Source organism: Oryzias melastigma, unplaced genomic scaffold (assembly GCF_002922805.2).
Source record: "Oryzias melastigma strain HK-1 unplaced genomic scaffold, ASM292280v2 sc00723, whole genome shotgun sequence".
In the NCBI taxonomy this organism is placed as follows: domain Eukaryota; kingdom Metazoa; phylum Chordata; class Actinopteri; order Beloniformes; family Adrianichthyidae; genus Oryzias; species Oryzias melastigma.
In genome coordinates, this window is record NW_023417311.1 from 1 (window position 1) to 937 (window position 937).

The following is a 937-nucleotide window of genomic DNA, read 5'->3' on the forward strand; positions in this document are numbered from 1 at the left end:
GCTGTTCTCAGGATGCCGGCATGTGGACCGACGCCATCCGCATCTGTAAGGAGTACCTCCCCAACAAGCTGGGCGTGCTGCAGGAGGAGTACGAGAGGGAGACGTCCCGGAGAGGACTGCAGTAAGACCTCACACCACACAGCTTTAACGGAGCCATACCATGAAACTTCTACTCACTGAGGTTTTAAATGCATTAAACTGAACCCCAAAACAGTATTTTAGACAGACAGCAGAGCAGAGTCTCATACACTGTCAAATGCTGGCGGTAAAAATGGGTTTTTAGAAGTGTTCTGAAAATGGGCAGTGAGGACGCCGGCCGAATGCTCAGTTGTTGTTGTTGCAGGGGGGGTGAGGGGCTCCTGGAGCAGGCCCGGGAGTGGGAGCAGTCGGGCGAATACTCCCGCGCCGTGGAGTGTTACCTGAAGGTGAAGGACAGCGCCAACGCCGCGCTGATGGAGAAGTGCTGCATGAAGGTAACGACTGTCCGCAGTACGGCGTCCTCGCCTACAAAGGAGGAGATGTAGGAGGCTTCATCCAGAATCCAGAATCCAGCCCAGCAGCCTCTGCTCCAGCCGGGCTGCCGGGATGACCTCGGAGCTGTGCCGGCTCTCACATGGAGGCCATGGAGTCTCAGAGATCGATGATCCACGGGGATCAGGATTAATCTGGAGCAGCGGCATCTGCTTGAGGGCGGGGCCAGAGGTCACACTGGTTTGCTGCTGGTGTTTGAGGAAAGATCACGCTCCTCAGAGTCGATACTCGACTTCCTGCCGAGAGCTTCCATTACAGCCGGACGGAGGCGGAACGCTGGGGAGCCTCTCAGATCCGTGGAAGAAAGTCCTGCAGTTTATTCAACACCATGAAAACATCCCATAATAGTATTCTAATAATGACGCCTGGAGTGACATCACACCACCTGTTTTAGCATTACTGTTCT

At 54.7% G+C, this 937-nt stretch overlaps 1 protein-coding gene across 1 annotated transcript; it reads left to right on the forward strand.

The window, feature by feature from the left end:
- The first annotated feature begins 8 nt into the window (after positions 1 to 8).
- Positions 9 to 931, forward strand: LOC112138215 (intraflagellar transport protein 172 homolog). The gene is made up of 2 exons (XM_024260787.1): positions 9 to 121; positions 344 to 931. The coding sequence occupies exons 1-2, from the start codon at positions 21 to 23 to the stop codon at positions 522 to 524; spliced, it is 282 nt and encodes a 93-aa protein (XP_024116555.1). The 5' UTR covers positions 9 to 20; the 3' UTR covers positions 525 to 931.
- The last annotated feature ends 6 nt before the right edge of the window (positions 932 to 937 follow it).